Source organism: Neodiprion fabricii, chromosome 2, assembly GCF_021155785.1.
Source record: "Neodiprion fabricii isolate iyNeoFabr1 chromosome 2, iyNeoFabr1.1, whole genome shotgun sequence".
NCBI classification, from domain to species: Eukaryota; Metazoa; Arthropoda; class Insecta; order Hymenoptera; family Diprionidae; genus Neodiprion; species Neodiprion fabricii.
The window spans coordinates 25,595,968-25,611,779 of record NC_060240.1 but is presented as its reverse complement, the minus strand read 5'-3'; the positions used below and the strand labels follow the sequence as shown (position 1 = coordinate 25,611,779).

The 15,812-nt window shown below is 38.0% G+C and overlaps 1 protein-coding gene and 1 long non-coding RNA gene across 6 annotated transcripts in view; both read right to left on the bottom strand.

Annotated features, from left to right (window-relative positions):
- Nucleotides 1-2,396: 2,396 nt before the first annotated feature.
- Nucleotides 2,397-3,258, bottom strand: LOC124175676. The gene is made up of 3 exons (XR_006869211.1): nt 3,234-3,258; nt 2,747-2,829; nt 2,397-2,421 (listed from the first exon to the last, which is right to left on the bottom strand). It is a non-coding gene; the product is annotated as an uncharacterized LOC124175676 (long non-coding RNA).
- Nucleotides 3,259-7,097: 3,839 nt separating this feature from the next.
- The window catches only part of LOC124175190 (LIM/homeobox protein Lhx4), an 80,472-nt gene continuing 71,757 nt past the window's right edge, over nt 7,098-15,812 (bottom strand). For all 5 annotated transcript variants that reach the window (XM_046555185.1, XM_046555186.1, XM_046555187.1 and 2 more), the window contains 4 exons: nt 15,359-15,551; nt 13,599-13,765; nt 10,246-10,461; nt 7,098-9,877 (listed from right to left, as the gene is read on the bottom strand). In XM_046555185.1, coding sequence (XP_046411141.1) covers nt 9,708-9,877; nt 10,246-10,461; nt 13,599-13,765; nt 15,359-15,551 — 746 coding nt within the window. In that variant the 3' untranslated portion in view covers nt 7,098-9,707. The remainder of the gene's footprint in view (nt 9,878-10,245; nt 10,462-13,598; nt 13,766-15,358; nt 15,552-15,812) is intronic.

Sequence of the window (15,812 nt, the reverse complement as noted above, 5' to 3'; positions counted from 1 at the left end):
GGGAGGTTGAGAACCCGGTACTCGAAATACGTAGCGGCCCGAAGCGCGGGATCCGTGAGGTTGAGAACCCGGTACTCGAAGTTTGCGGAGCGCGACTCTCATCCGTCCGCTCTACTGCGCGGTTGTTACCCGACTGAGGAACTCGGCTAGCCGATTTTAGATTGGTGACGTCACTTTCCGAACATCCGAAAATTCAAACTTTGGTTTCGAACTGTAATACTACGTATGATGATGTATGATGTATGATGTATGATGTATGATGTATGATGTATAATGATTTTAGTTTTCACGTTTCATACAAGAATTACACACTTCATCTCTCCTGCCGATTCCAGACTCAAGCGATTAGTCCCTTTGATGGTCAGCCGTTGACTGCAGATATATTCTTCAGCGAACGGGTCGGCTAATAACGCTGCCGTTCTGCGACAGTTGGGTGATGAAAAATTTTGCTCGTATCTTTCAAATGTGTGTTAAAATACACTTGAAGTGTTAAGAAGCGTCGTTCTTTCTCTCCCTATCACCTTCCTAGGTCTTCAAACCACTACGCAGCGTTAAATACTGTCTCATATACGAAGCATTCATTTCATCTCGTTCAAAATTAGCGCATCCGTGATGTATTACAGTTACTCTGAATTTTTTTCCATCCGAATACTTTTCGAAAAACAATTCTGCTCCTCCTTCCAACGCAGATTCTTCACTTGCGACCAGCTAAAACAGCGTTTCGATTCTATGCCTATGAAAATTCAAGATCGAGAGAGCAAATGAAAAGTTGTTGGAATAATTATGAATACTAATGTTATGGAATACATCGAGCGCGCGTCGAATAAAATTCCATTTCGAAATGAAAAATACTTCTCTTTTCATATCATAGCTAATTTAGTAATATAGGTAAATAGGATGGTTGGAGGTGTTCGGAAATGGTAGGACATTTCAAAAGTTAAAGTCGACGACGATCCGGTGCATCAATTTTATCGTTACAGATTTTCTTTTCCCATAAAGCATAGAGTATTCAACAACGATAATGCAGTCCTTAAAATTCATCATTCATCTCTGTCTGGAAAGCTAATTCGCAAGGCGTGGTATTCTAGATATGTCAAAACTAAGCTAGCGGCACGTGGTTGCATTATTAGAAAAATACCCGTACTCTACATACACTGTTTCTAATCTTTTGCTACATTTGGTTTAATCCCCATGCTTCCACAGCACGAATAGTCGGAAATGTTCTTGATTATCCATAATAAAATAAAAGAAGTAACAAAGCTTAAATTTATTGTTAAAGCTCCAATGAATACATCAAACTGCGGTCGAATTCATTTATTATTTGCACATGACCTCTGTATATTTGATAAATTATTCCTAAATACATTGAAACATATGTATTTATAATGAAATATCATGCAATGGGCTGTGTAAACTACAAACTATAATTTCTATCAAATAGCTGCTTTTATGTCAACTGGGCTTTGAGACTCAGTTAAGTTGGATCTCGATTTTTGCCATTGTACGTAGGACATTGGGTTACAAAAACAAATGCGAATTACGAAGAACTCCGTATTAGAGATAAGGATATTTTAGTTCAAGTATACCTATACACAGAAATCCGTATGTGAATATACTAAGACCTCTGTGTTTATTGTAAAAGTCTAGTTTTAAATATGTGTATATATTTATATACACATGCATAAGTATACGTATACATATATACACATACATGTACATAAATAATTGCCAAGAAGTTATAAACACTAACAACTTGTCGCAAATGGAGTAAAACGTAAGGTTAATAATATACAAATTACACAAGCGCACCATAAAACATGGCAAGGGTAATCCTACCTAGTGCAGTGATTGTACAAACTGAAGAAATATACATTTACATATACATGATATAAATTAATAGACTAGAAAAGAGTATTTAGAGAGCTTATCTAATTCCGATCTTGTCACAATAGATCATTAACATAATCAATATACGGTTAAAGCTGTATTAGCTACATTCACTATTAGAGATAATATTTTTTATCCATTTTTATAGTTATTTAATTTCTTGTACAACAATTTTTCAAATTTCACCGCAAAATGCCCAACGAGTTCTCGTAGTGCAAATACGAGTCCAATTACCTTACAGATGGCATTACATTGATTTTTGCCTTCTCGCGTCGAGTTATAAATACAGAGAAATCTCAATGAGAGCTCATTTCTATAAGATTTATTGTAGTGCTGTATTCGTAGCTGTACCTGTTATTCTATATTATATACTGTCCTAAATTTTAAACACACAGCACAACAATGGCTGAAAGCACAATGGCAAGAAGAGAGGAGCAATCTGCATCTTAATAAATCTTTTCTTCTTCGTACGTAGCGGAGCGATGTCACGTCGGAGGATATGTACTAGCGGATCACTATAGGTGGGGCACAGAACTGAAACATAATTGTGTTGAAAATCGTCAACATCTCTTACAGAAAGTAGGTACGTTTCCAGACCTTATATACCAACAATGAATATTCGTAGAGGCTATATTCATAAATACTTACAAAAGTAAGCTAATATTTTACCCGCAATTGCTTATTACTGATAACTTGATATGATAATATCCCCTCCCCGCATACAACTACTTCTACTCCTACTCTACTCCAACTCCTACTACTACGACTACTCCTATTCCTACTCCGACTCTTACCACTTCTACTTCTACTCCTGATCCTACTCCTACGCTTATGAATATAATAAAAATGTTATACTCACAGTGTACAAGTCCTCGTCATCCTCGTCCTCCTCCTCGCCCACCTCGATCACCCGCAACCACCGCGAACTACCTCGGGTTATACCTTGAATAGTAATGAATGTTTTTAGTATAAGAACACATCAAAAACACTGTTTAAGGAATCATATAATTAATTAATTAATTAATAATATAATCAATTTTATTAGCGCATTTGAAGCTACTGAACATGTGCTTGCGCGAAAAATGAATTGAAATAATTTAATGTAAGCGTGACAAGTTTGAAAAATTTTAGATACAACATAATTACAATTGCCATCAAATATCATAAGAATATTAATTAATTAATCAATAATTAAATAAATTATATGAGCTTATTCATAGCTACTGAATTTGTGCTTGCGCGAAAAATGAATTAGAATAATTTAATGTAAACATAACTAGTTTGAAATATTTTAGATAAAATATAATTACAATTGCCATCAAATATTATAAAAGTGTTTTACTCACCGAGCACAAATCCTCGTCCCCCTCCTCCTGAATCGCCTTGATTACCCGCAACCTCCCCCAACCACCCCCAACGACCACCGCCAACCACCTCGAGTTATACCTTGAATACTAATAAATATTTTCAGCATGAGAACAAATCAAAAATAATGTGTAAGGTTTAATGTAATTTTTTTATCGACATATTCTCCAAAAAAGATTATGAGAAGATTATAAAGTTATAGAAATTTTATTAGCGCACTGACAGCTACTGAATTTGGGCTTGCGCGAAAAACGAATTGAAATAATTTATTGTAAACATGAACCAGGAACCACGGAGCGCTTATCCTGGAAGTCGAGAAATTTTATTAGCGGACTGACAGCTGCTCAATTTCGGCTTGCGCGAAAATGGAATTGAAATAATTTATTGTAAACGTGAACCAGGAACCACGGAGCGCTTGTCCTGGAAGTCGAGTTTCACCGCGTAGCGGACCCGAAGCGCGGGATCCTGGAGGTTGAGATCCCGGTACTTGAAATTTGCGGAGCGCGACTCTCATCCGTCCGCTCTACTGCGCGGTTGTTACCCGACTGAGGAACTCGGCTAGCCGATTTTAGATTGGTGACGTCACTTTCCGAACATCCGAAAATTCAAACTTTGGTTTCGAACAGTAATACTACGTATGATGATGTATGATGTATGATGTACGATGTATGATGTATGATGTATGTTGATATGATATGATGTATAATGATTTCAGTTTTCACGTTTCATACAAGAAATACACACTTTATCTCTCCTGCCGATTCCAGACACAAGCGGCTAGGCCCTTCGATGGTCAGCCGTTGACTGCAGATATATTCTTCAGTGAACGGGTCGGCTAATAACGCTGCCGTTCTGCGACAGTTGGATGATGAAAAATTTCGCTCGTATCTTTCAAATGTGTGTTAAAATACACTCGAAGTGTTAAGAAGCGTCGTTCTTTCTCTCCCTATCACCTTTCTAGTTCTTTAAACCACTACGCAGCGTTAAATACTGTCTCATATACGAAGCATCCATTTCATCTCGTTCAAAATTAGCGCATCCGTGATGTATTACAGTTACTCTGAATTTTTTTCCATCCGAATACTTTTCGAAAAACATTTCTGCTCCTCCACCCAATGCAGGTGCTTCATTTGCGACCAGCTAAAACAGCGTTTCGATTCTATGCTTACGAAAATTCAAGATCGAGAGAGCAAATGAAAAGTTGTCGGAATAATTATGAATATTCATGTTACAGAATACATGGAGGAGCAGGAAGACGAAGAGGACGAAGCTAGTCCGAGATCGTCGGAGGTAGTTGAAGGTGTTCGGAAATGGTAGGTGGCGATAGGCGCAGGTAGGAGGTGGCAGGGGGTGGTAGTAGGTGTTCGTAAATGGTAAAAGGTGTTACGGGTGGTACGTGATTTTCAGAAATGGTCGGAGGTGGTAGGAGGTAGTCGGAGCTGGTAGGAGGTGGTTGGAGGGGGTAGGAAGTGCTTGGCGCTGGTTGGAAGTGCTCGGCGGTGGTCGAGGAGGACGAAGACAACGAGGACGACAAGGGCGGGGTGGAGGAGGAGGAGAACGGCGCCGAGGTTGACGACGAGGCCAAAAGCATGAGGAGGTGGGAGGAGGTGTTTGACGGTGGACGCGGTTACGCGTCTTCTCACGGGGATGATTGAGCTGATCGACATTTCTAAGTCGCAGTCGACAAGTAGTCTCACGTACTCACTTTGTACTGACTCAATCTCAAGCTTTCATACCGACACTACTTTGGCTGCTACGAATGTCGGTGCGAGCTCGTTAGGTAGAGTCGATAGAGCTGAACCCTACTACGCACCCAGGCCCACCTGGGTCCTTTTGCCCGCCTAAAACTGGTTACTAAAATTTACCTAGGGGCATCCGTCTTCATATTCTTCAGTCAACGGTAAGCATAAGGAATTACCATTATATCTTTCTTGACTACCTTTGACCTGTTAGTTGAATACACAACGTAAAGCTTCTAATATAAAAGAATCATATAAACATATACGTAATGCAAATGTGACAGCAATTTGCTAAACCTTGACCTGCTGAGTGCGCAGCCACCACGCGCAGCTCGCCCTTACCGACCGAGACCCTCAACCAGAAAGCGGACGCTTTAATTTCCAGTTTTCAACGAGTTCCATGAAATTTCTGTTAAATCGAGTAGCAGGTAAGGTTTTACTGTTTACAGTGAACTCGATGCACATATGTATAGTGGCAAAAGCAAGGTGGGGATTTTTTTACTCTTCGGTTTTTTCGCAATTCAATATTTTGTCCTTCGTAATATTAGCCATTCTCAAAAAGAAATGTCGATATAAATTCATTTATACATTTTCGCGTTCTCAATTTTTATTCCTCTAAAAGTCATCTTTTCGTATTTATGATCTATCTACGTTTTTAACTGTCGGTAGTTTGACTTTCGGGATTTCGTCCCGTCGACTTTTAGTCTTTCGCATTTTTGTACCCCACTGTGCTATTCCACATCTCGGGTACCAGTAGTAAGCACATCACGACTGGCCAAGACCCGGTATTCAACTTCTGTTTGCCGACGCTAAGTCCGCGCTGTTCCATGTTTCCAGCATCAGTACTAGTAAAACTACCATCGCCTGCCTTAGTATCGTGAGCCAGATGCCGCAATTCAAAGCTGCGCCAATAGAAATGCGAATGATAGAGTTACATTGTGTTTTACATTAGTAAAAATAAAAATAAATTAAAAACAGTATATTTATTTGATTAAATTTCAAGTCAAAATGCATTTGAAATTATTATCCCCAGCTGGGTAAACTACTACTGTAGTGAAATACAGAATGACGCAAAATGACCTTCGCTTCAGTAATTATAGGACCGGTATTTATTTTTAGAATCAGTTGCTTTGTGAAAGTACACCGAGCGATTTTTTTGCTCACCTGCATTTTACCGAAAACGATCCCCAGTGTGATACAAACACGAAAACTTTAAACAACAGAAAGTTTTTGCTTCCAAAACATGATAAGTATATTTGTGTACATATTATACTGGTTATAACAAAATGATATTCTCTGTTTGTAACTGATTTTTGATAAAATTTCTATTTACAAAGCATTACAATATCCGTAAGAGGTCAGCGGTGTTCCGCTTCGTCGGTCAAGGGTCAGATTAGTACCGGTAGCGAAAGCATAAATTATATTTTGATTTTCACGAACCATGAAATAGACTATTGGTCTGAAAAACAATACTAGTTTCGTGATGGCCAGCAATATTGGCTGGTTAACGTTAGGTAGGACATATCGGCCCAGTGTTGATCAACGATACTGGGACAGAAATAATGGGCCGCAGTTCGTAACATCGACAGCGATAGAAGCCCTGTACCGACAATGAGTCAATCTTAAAACTTTTCATGGGTCGTAGTACGGCATAAACTTATTTACGAAAATTGTTTGTATAGTTATGAAGCTCGAATTATTCTGGTTTGCGTGACGTGTACACTAGATGCAACCTGACGTAAAATGTCAATTACCAAGTAGAATAAGGAAGTTTTCAAGTTTGGTTCCGAGAAACATCACGGTATCTCAATTTCTTGTTAAATTACACTTCATTGTTTTTTATTGGTTTCTTTATTTTCTGATTCAGTTTAATCAAATTAAAATGAATCTATTTTTATACGGTTCAATCTTTTTTCGTCTCTTGCGTGTTTCTCAAGATTTTGTTCAATTTCAAAAGACTATCATTTCGACTTAATATTGTTGAAAAAATGAAACCGCAAATTATCGTATGGGATATTGAAAGTCCTGACTCCTGTATGCTGCAGACATATACATATTAATAAGACGAAAAGGAGGGTCAATAATAATGCTAACCTATCGGAGGAATTGATTATGATCAATTTTATTATCACGTGATGACTAGATAATAATATAAATATCCGCAATAACTGGTTATGAATGAATTTTTGGAAAACCACGCAAAATGCTGCATGGATCTGTCCTTGAATAATTATAGTGAACGCCACAAGTCATCCGACATTCTAATATTATACACTGCGCGATTGGGACGAGTCAATGGCTTTGATTCGAGTATAATATGTATATAATATATTATATAATTGAATGTACAAGATTATCGCTATCGCTATATCGCATACATACTCGGCCAATATATAATTATCACTAGATCCTCGCGACTTAGGGACACATAATCTGACGTGCTCGTCTATGATCAATTTTGAGTATCATGAAAAGGACGAAAATTTTCCCTTACACATATTAGGATCCAAGATATCGGGTGATATTACCATATATAATTATAAAATACTTTTCTATTGAATTCTTCGCCCCGCATAAACTGAATGTAACAAAACAGAGGCTTAGCAACTTGCACGAGATTTCCTATGCTTTCACATTTGTGTGATTTTCGTCTGATACGATCAGCTGATCGCTAGCATGGGCGCCATATTGCGTACGGCCGCGCCCGTATTTTGGATCCCAATATTGCTCGGGTCAATTTTCTGAGAAAAATACCGCTGCAGCTCGGAATTAAGCGTATTTCTCTGCTCATTACTGTGAAGTTGTTTTTCAACGTGTAATATGGACAATTAAGACACCCAGATTACTGGTCATGCGACTCGATGCGGTTTGTACGCGATCGCAACGGTCCTGATTCCACCGCAATTCTTTGACCAAAACATTTTTCCGGGCACATATATATATAAAGCTCTTCGGCAACGGACAATGAGTCGACAAATTTCTTTTCTTTCGTTTGGTTTTTCTTTTTTTAATATAAATTTGATAAAATTTTACACAAAAACTGTGTTGCACGTATACGCAAATTGTAATACATATGTCATGGCGATGGTAGTAATCTATCATAAAGTAATGGTTGTATGTGATTATTGAATATCATTATTAGTTACATTATGAATGTATATGAATCAGCTGAGCAAACGCAGCGGAGTTACAAGGGACAGACGCAATAATTTTTGTACGTTGCGGAAGGCTTGTAATTATCATACTATACATATATGTTATATGTACACAACTTATAGACGAGGAGACTTCCAGTGCGGGTATAATATGTTATAGGTACATGATGATTTTTTTAAACTCTGATAGCTAAAAGCATACATGTACAATAAAATCTAATCTGACGTATTTACAATACTTTATGTTTTATTCCCATATAGCGTTACAGAAGCGTGGTAGAAGACAAAAGTACCGCATCGATTGACGAGGAGCATCGTGCTCAGATATACTTCCAGTATCAGGTATAACAAAACAATTTTCTGGTCAAACTTTAAGAGCGGTATAAAACTTCAAGTATAGTTCAACGCTGATTAGCGAGCTGTTTGTACAAGTGTTACACAAAAGTAAAAAAAAGAAATTTATCCGAACAATATTTACCGGTCGCTTACTTATCCGAAAATCGATTTCTCCTAATTTCCGGGTAAACTCGATATTTGATCAACTGAATTTTGTGCCAATTGCATGTGTTTTCAATAATTCTATTTCCCTACTGCGGAAATATCGAGAGAAACATCAAATGAAAATCTCAACGTAATTATTATTGAAAGAGTAAAATCATCTCCGATCTTAAACTTCGACACTCACTAGCTATTCGCTATTCGATTCAGCGTTCTCTGAAATTTCGATTCTCGTTATTATTCACAGAGGCTTGTTGACGTAACTTTATTTCATATTGGTTGCAGTAGGATCGATAAATTATCCATCGTGATTAAGATGGGAGCACGCTGTTCCTGTATACAGACTACATACCTAAAATTGTTTTTAACGGTACGACACAATAATTAATCTATACCTACCCTAGCTACCAAATATTAAATCTATAAGATATTATTATATCGTAACGTGAAACAAAGAACTTGTATATATATATATATGTGTGTGTGTGTGTGTGTGTGTGTGTTTGCGCGTGTGTTTGTTTAATATAAATCTATGTTAATAGCAATGTTATATTTATAGTAGTGTCACGTGTAATTATACATGTATAGCATGTACGCAATATATGTAACGACTATAATAAGAATAAATAATAGTTTAATGGTAGTCAACATGAAGTGTGATGATGAGTTTGTTCTTTTATTGTTGTCTTTTCTTTTCTCTTGTCATTCTTTTCTGTCAACGCCGGTCTTACCTTTGACCATGCACGATCGAACGTTTGGGAAACAACACGTGGTCACACAGTTTTTTTGGAAGTTGATCGAGGGTAGGAAGAGGGTGGGGGGTGGATTGAATTCGTACAAGATGTACAATCGAAACAGAATAAGTGAACATGTTAAAAACGGAGGATAAGAAAACTGGAAAATAAAATTCCGTGTATTGTTCGACAAATCTTTGACGGTTTTTGTTTTTTTTTTTTTTTTGCCAAAGTTGTTCCCAAGTATCGCGTGATTGCTGTAGCTGATATCAATCGATCTTCGCGGTTCATCAGGCAATTTTTACGGGGGTCGCGACGAATTTGGGGGGTTATGTGGCGTAGTGAGGATGATGGTGAGGGTGTGCCGGTGTCTCTCCAAGCCATGAGTCTGGCGATGGGGGGAAGTCGGGGTATCCTACGCCTCCTCCACCCCCGCCACCCCCACTCGACTCGTTGCTCAAGTCCGACGCTGGTCCTGGTACCATACCGCCGGGTCCTCCTGAAGGATCAGTTTTCTCATTACACCCATGTTCAACGATGCAATGATATTATATCGCCGACTTCTCACTTTTTTTGTGTTTATTATGTTATATATCGTTCTATATTATGTACTCGTGATTATTTTGGAAAATTCTCCGATGAAACCAGAATATACATGTATCAATTTTTTTTTAGATAATTATTTGAATAGTCAAAAGTTGCACGTTGTGAGAAATCGTTCAGACTTAAACTAAAAATCTCACTTTGGGAAAATCTTCGGACGGTATAAACTAGTTTTCCACCATGGTTTGATAAAAGAAAAAAACGATAAATTTTCTGCTAATTTGAAAGAGTCCAATGAGTGTAATATAGTATAACGATAATTACCGAGGGTGGTGTAGACGGACAACCCCGAGTCGGGTGGATAAGGAAACTGTGGTGGCAACGAGGGTGATCTCGATGCCGAGAGGTACGGCGGTGTCGTGCCGCCAAGATATCCTCGAGGTGGTCCACCGCCTCCTCCACCCCCACCACCCCCTGGACTCGCACCCTCGCCGTCCATACCCATGTTGACGACTGTTCCGTAGCTGTCGTTGCTCAAATCTGTCGAAAAAATTGAGAAGGAAAAGTGTAAGCATCGATTTACAGTGAAACAGATTCATCTACTAATTATCCAACAGTTGTAAGCGTTTTGTTTCAAGGAACTACGAACCTCGAAAACACTAAGAGAAGAATGTAAAAAAATAAAAAACAAAAACTCCATAGCCGACTAAATCGAATTTTTGTTCGAAAACCACGGTTATCTGCAGATAAAATCGTTTAATTGGTATTTCTAATTTTGATAAAAGTATAACGAGTATCAATTACATCTGCAATATTACACATCGATGAACGGTGCTTGAGGTCTATGTGCTTGATTATAAGTTTATTTATATACTATCTGTAAACGCGTGTTCCGCAATTAATTCATCGATCGTAACTGTATAAAAATGTGAATTGACACGTATGATAAACGGAGCCTGCGATGCGTTCAATTACTACTGTTGACAATAATAATTGATAAGGTATGTCGGTCGACATGCTCAGGCGGGAGCCTGTAATAATTCATAATTAATCATCTGTTTTTTCTACGGTTTTTTTTCCATACTTTTATTTCCAGCCCTACCCCCCATAGATGTATCTGTTATAGGCATATGGGGGTAGTCGCCACACGTTACGCTGCAGATATAAAACACGAGTTAGCTCACGTCACAATCATCTGCCCCGATCGTGGGGTAGATATACCGACTGTACCGACTCCGATCGAGGGTAGATCAAAGCCCCGAGCCTCCCCGAATAATTACCATTTAGTCCACATCCCATCTCCGATCCTCGCTCTCACTATCTATCTGCCTTTTGATCTTACCAGTCAAGCTTTCTAATACGCTGGAACGCTTCAGAGTTTTGGTGAAAAATAGTTGAAAAAGACGCAATCATCGAAATATTCTATGTCGAACTGAAATGCGATGTTGAAGAACACGCTTAATTTCAGGAAAAAAAAAAAATTAGCAATCGAACAACCGATCCGATATTCACAATATATTGTACTTGTCACTTTTTACGTGAAAAATAAAACATTTTTGAGTATATTGCGTAATTTTCCGAGTGCCATTACGAAAATGGGATTATAATTAAATCGGTACCGATATTCCAGGGGTATAACATATACGCGGAAAATTCGAGATCCATGGAAATTTTTCACACGGTAAACCAAAAACCATTAATTGAAAATATACAAGACTGAAAAAGTCGAAAATGTTGATTTTCACAGTTTCTTAACATCAGCTTCAAAATGAATTTCATATTCATATCAGTCAGATCAAAGTTGCGACCGTGAAAAACTGGCGGAAAATTAGTTTCTTTTTTTTTTTCACAAGGGGCGTGAGAGCGATACGTTGACGCCCTTTGCAACAGCTCGTTATCGATCAACATCGCGTGCGTAAAATTTTCCACGAGGATGAGTAGTCGGCGTAGGCTTGCGCGGCAGGATTTTAGGCGGAAAAAAGGTCTATGAACAAGTGCAGTTATAGGCACAGTTATTAGCTGTAAGAAAAAATACGAGATAACAAAGAATCGTACAGTTTCTGCCTGTCAGTAGTAATAAATCACAGTTTTCGTGTAACGCTTGGCACGTATAACAGGACAGGAGACTCCAACCCCCTGCCGATAATGACCTGGATCACCTCTTCGTCCGGTTATGCTATATAATGCCCTCCATATGTCGAGAGGAGTCACACTAGAACGACTTTGCACGGCCGACCCGCAACGTGCTTCTATCTTGATGGCAGGGTGACGATGATAGGGGGAAAAAGTTGTGGCGATATAAATAGATCACGGACAAAAGTTCGTAAAAAAAATTAAACTCCAAGTATGATCAAATCGTTTTGTTCAGACAGCTTATTATGAACTTGAATTATAATAATTCTTACTACTAATAACTAATTGTGAGATAAAAATTTTATAACAGCTTTCTGTGGAGAAATATTTTTTGTGCTCGTTTTTCTGTCGAAAATTCATTCGGAATGAAATGCGCTGGTATATTTAGTTAAACCGAACGAACGGATGAACTTTTTGCACTGTTCAAGTTGGCGGTTTTCAGTCAGATTTTATCAACATTTTTTTCTATTCTACGATTTGAAATTCTTATTTAGTTTCTTTTTCTTCGGTGATGCTGAATTTTTGTCAAAATTCTACGCAGGCATATCTAATTATGCTTATTTCTAATACATGTATATTACTCGACTCTAGAAAAAGAACGACATTGTTGTTCACGAGACAAGATTTTTCACTCGTTTCGAAAAGCCGTGTTACTAAAAATCAGATTCTTATTTTGCGCTGAAATATTTCACCGAATAACAAAACCAAGTATGCCTATTTTTATAACCGTGACACATAATTTCACATTTTCATAACTTATACTTGACCGGTTGAAGTGAAAAAAAAGTTGGCAAAATATATCACAAAATTCTAAAAATATCTCAATCAATTGACATGGATTATAGTCTGCTTCGAGATTTCTCTTACACTGAGAAAAATTTCAGTAAACAATTCAGTAAAACAGGTATCGTTAAAAAAACTGTTTGAATATAGTTGGGATTATATTATCGACAGTTATAAGAAAATAGAGAAACAGTGATGATAATGAGAAAGAATAGTAATAACGGATACTAGACTTTCCGGTAACAGCTAGAAAACTAATTTTCATTATGTACCTACAACTACATTTTTCGATTGTGGTAAAAAATGGAAATAGTTAAGTACCGAGCTGTAACCGAAACTAAAAATTTCTCTCAGTGTAGGATGTTGATGTCAGATGGAATCCCGAACGAGCGTGGCGGCGAGTGCAAGAATAATCCGGGAATAATTAATAGGGAAGAATACGGCACGTGCTGCGAAATGGCACTTCCGCCCGGCGTAACGGCGCAGGTAAAATATCAGCAGAATCGCGTGTTTCCTAATCTGCGGCCTGAAATCTGGGGCTCACATTGCCGACAGTTAGCGGTAGTCGTTTCTTAAATATTTTATCAGCTCGTGTATCTGCGAAAGATATCAGCTGCTGTGCAAGGATTGGTTCCTTAATTTCGTGACGTGTGACGAACTTCCCGATTTTGAAAGCCAATGCCCTTGAACTTTGAAACCTGTCCATTCTTCACCCTCGCCATTATTCTTCTCATTAACTGAAACGGACATGCGCAACTCACCGTGGTGACTGAAACTCGAGTCCAGATCCACTTTCAGCTCGTCTTTGTCCAAGAGCTTTTCGTGCCGAGGCGAGTGTCCGCCTCCGCTGCCGCCCTTCATGCTCCGGAAATACTGCGACCAACGAGTCCTTCCCGCGTCCTTTTTCAATCTCTTCTCCTTCGCTCTTCTGCGACAGCGGAAAGAAAATTTCAGTTTCGATTTTGAGGAAATGTAAACATTTTTTAACGCGAATGTTCATTACGATCTTTGAGATGCGGACAAGTTATGCAGATAAGTTGGATAACCTGACAAATTCAAGCACTGGAACTTTGGATGGAAATTTTACATGGAATGTCAAATTATTGTTGATGTTCACGTAAACGAATTACTTCTGCCACGTGCAGCAACAAAGAAAAATATCTCAAGTTTTATTTTGAAATTTTCGTGAAAGCTTCAAAATTTTTTTTCTTACGTTCAATACTGTACCATAGGTAATATAATATTGCTTTCGATCGTTTGATATCTGAAAAATCTACTTTTTTTCAGCATCTGACTTTAAAATTCCAAGAAATTAGAGTAATCGGTAATATCGCACAATTTAAAAATAACGTCGTGTTAAACAGATTTTCAAATCAACCATTTCAACTAACTAAATAAAAAATTCTTTCTAAAATTTGGGATATCGATTCGAAGTTTACTCTAAAATTTGCTTCTTAATTCTTCAAAAAATTCGGTGAATTCGGAGTTCCTTGAGTTATTATCGCAAGAAAAAATTAGGAAGTCCCAGAATAGTGAAATAGAATATCAATAAATATTGATACGATAATAAAAAAAAAAAAAAAAAATGATATTTTTCGAGGGAACTTGTAAATGGTGAAGCAGGCATAAAAGACACTATGTGTTGAGCATTTTAAAAATGTTCTCTGACAGTAAATATTCTTAGAACCTCTGCAAACTTGGATAATTCAGAATTTTCAGTCAAATTGTCGAAGAAAAATTTCGTCCGAGGTTCAATGCCCGAAAAAGCTTCGAGAAACTCCAATGTCTAAACAAAATCGCACGTACTGAGGTGTGGCCACATTTTGCGAGTTTTAAAGCCGCTTCCGACCAGAAATCTGGCTTATGATTACTCGGGGTATAAATTGCGGTGAAAATAGATTTTGATCGTTCATCTGTGGCGCGTCGGAGCCTGGAGCTGGAGTATCTGGACCCTCGTCCAAGCCGCGGGGCTTCGGAAGCCTTTGGCAGTTGGTGGTGAACCCCTTTGGACCGACCGAATACCATCAAGTTCAGAAGCGATATTAACGAGTGAGGCTACGAGTCCAAAGCACTTTTTACACAGCGAAATTTTTCACTCGTGTCGATTAAAGTGGTCTATCAATTCATGGCTGGATGATACTTAAAATGGTTTTGTTTTAATTACGTATTTAAAACACAAAATTGAATCCAAAGGCATTTTATGACGTTTTGCAATTTTAGATTCGACTTCCCGAGACTTTACTTCATTTTCAGCTTAAAGAGGGTAAGTATTTAGCAATGGATCGATTCTAGCACCTTCGGATTAAGCGGTGACTTGATATTCATATTGACTGAATTGTGCGTAAAGACTGTAAGAATTTTCTTTCGAAGCGATCCAAGGAAGACTGGATATTCAAAACTCCAATTTACGGTTATTGAAAAACTGTTCTTAGAACACGACACTTGTTTCCATGTAGACATTTTTTAAGGTATTTCCCATTTCACACATCAAATGCAATTTAAAGCAGTCTCTGAAACCAACCTGTTCTGGAACCAGACTTGAACGACGCGCATGTCCAGCCCTGTGTCTTGCGAAAGCTGTTCTCTCACGTGCCGCGCAGGTTTTGGACTGTTGTTGTACGCCAATTTCAGCGTTTCCAATTGCTTCGCTGTTATCGTCGTCCTAGGCCGCTTGTTTGGCTGATCGCCGTCTATGCTACCGCCGTCAGCCAACTCTGAAATTCCATTTCATTTCATGTAAATTTCTGATGATGTGTATACTGCTACAGTAACACGTGACCTTAATATCAGATAAATGATTTCACCGGTTTTCATCTCCATGACGGTTTTTCATGATAAACTCCAGAAAAAATTCACCATGATAAAGTTATACCGTGTTCATTTTTGCACTTTCGCAAAATCTTTACACGTTCCCCCTTTTTTTGCATAATTTTATTCAAAAAACTTTCACGTTATTTTAGTTTTTGTCTGTAATT